This window comes from Amphimedon queenslandica, unplaced genomic scaffold (assembly GCF_000090795.2).
Source record: "Amphimedon queenslandica unplaced genomic scaffold, v1.1 AMPQUscaffold_13382, whole genome shotgun sequence".
Taxonomy (NCBI): Eukaryota; Metazoa; Porifera; class Demospongiae; order Haplosclerida; family Niphatidae; genus Amphimedon; species Amphimedon queenslandica.
The window spans coordinates 138,096-139,940 of NW_003546382.1; the positions used below are offsets into that span (position 1 = coordinate 138,096).

Genomic DNA, 1,845 nt, shown 5'->3' on the forward strand with positions numbered 1-1,845 from the left:
GTACATTCATAGATATTATACACGGAACAGGATTGGAAACAAGGATCACGTGAGCGCATTATACATTGAAACCAACCTAGTTTGCCGAGAGCTGGTTAATTTGTGGTTATTAATAGTAAAATTTGAATTCCGTAATGGAGATGAATGGAGATTGTTAAAAATACTTTGTAGGACTTTCTAGACAATACCCGGCAGTTTTATGACAAGGTATCTAGCTCTATAGCTACTTCTTAACATCCTACAGTGGACTAAGACGTTTGTTTTGGTGCGCATGCGTTAGTTTGAGAGAAATGGCATCCTGGCTTAAGATCCCTTTATTTTAGCACACCATAACTTTTTAAAACATAGATATAAGCACTGATAGATGCCTTATTCCACTAAAGACCCTTGAAAGGTAGCTATAAAGGCTCACACTAGCCTGCTCTGTCGTCCGATGTAATTGCTACAGTCCCACAAAGTATCTCCATTCATAGTCCATTACGGTCACCAGTTCCCGGCAAACTAGGTTGGTTTCAATGCATAATGCGCTCACGTGATCCTGTTTCCAATCCTGTTCCGTGTATAATATCTATGGTACATTGTACATGCTCAATGGCACATGGACACAAATTTGCCAAATTAAAATTCGCCAATCATAAAAACTTTAGTAGTCGTCCAAAATTTTACCCCCCCCCCCAATTTTCAGCTATACAGTAATCTATTCCTAAAATGCTCATAACTCAAAAACTGCTCAATTAATCAAATTTTATTTATACATGTACATATGTATGTATCATAAGGCATTGACTATCAATATTTTCTATTTTTAATTATTTTTGTTTGTTGTTGTTTACAGGATATGTTTGTATGGAAGACCTCATCAGATATATTACACTCAATGCCAAAGACTGGAGGTAGCATTGGACCCATTGATACTGGAACCATTAAAAGAGCATTCACGTAAGAGAGAGAGGGAGAGAGGGAGAGAGAGAGAGGGAGGGAGAGAGAGAAAGTGTTTGTGTACATATATTACATCAATCTATTATTTCTTGATTATTAATTATTAGTGATAGTATTAAAGGAATGAGAAGGAAAGTAAAGAGAACTATATCAAATCGTTCCAATAGAAGACCATTCACACCATTGAGGTACTTATAGATATACTGTATAGAGAGAGACTAGTGACATATTATGATATTATTGTGGTACATATTGTATTTATATTATTAGTAAAAATGTTGATCAGTTAGACACAATGGATGAATCATTTACTGATCTTGTAAGTAATATAGTATTAGTAAGAATACTATGAGTGACATACCCTCCCTCCCTCTCTCTCCTCTCATAGGATTCTACTCTCAATACTTGTACACTATCAGTAGCTCCTCCTTTTCCTCCTACTCCAATGAGAGCTCCTCCCACTAAAAGACAAGCATTAGGATACCGTATAGCTTGAAATTTTCGTGGAATGTAAATTTCGTGGTTTTCGTGGTTATGGGCTGCCCACGAAATTTAAACCCACGAAATCATTGAAGTGCCATCCCCTTACAGGCTATGTAAACTGTCAACCACGAAAATTAAACCACAAATTGCCCCACTAGGAGCAAACCACAAAAATATCGACCCACAAAAATATCAAGCTATACGGTATGGACATTCATTTAGTTCAATGGATCTCACTAAATTAGGATCCACTGGTACAATATGTGTAATGCTGGTTATTATTAATTATTATTTTTAATTCTTCCTTCCTTATTAATGTACATCTACATTATGTTGCATCTACCTCTGTCCTTCCTGTCTTTTATCATAATTGTTATTTCTGTCTCCTAACTAAACTAATTTAATTAGATACAAGTATTGATA

General features: G+C 35.6%; 1 protein-coding gene across 1 annotated transcript; it reads left to right on the forward strand.

The window, feature by feature from the left end:
• The first annotated feature begins 799 nt into the window (after positions 1 to 799).
• LOC105312918 (uncharacterized) lies at positions 800 to 1,435 on the forward strand. The gene is made up of 4 exons (XM_011405927.2): positions 800 to 939; positions 1,047 to 1,127; positions 1,210 to 1,258; positions 1,328 to 1,435. Exons 1-4 carry the CDS (start codon positions 839 to 841, stop codon positions 1,433 to 1,435), a joined length of 339 nt encoding a protein of 112 aa, XP_011404229.1. The 5' UTR covers positions 800 to 838.
• Positions 1,436 to 1,845: the final 410 nt, after the last annotated feature.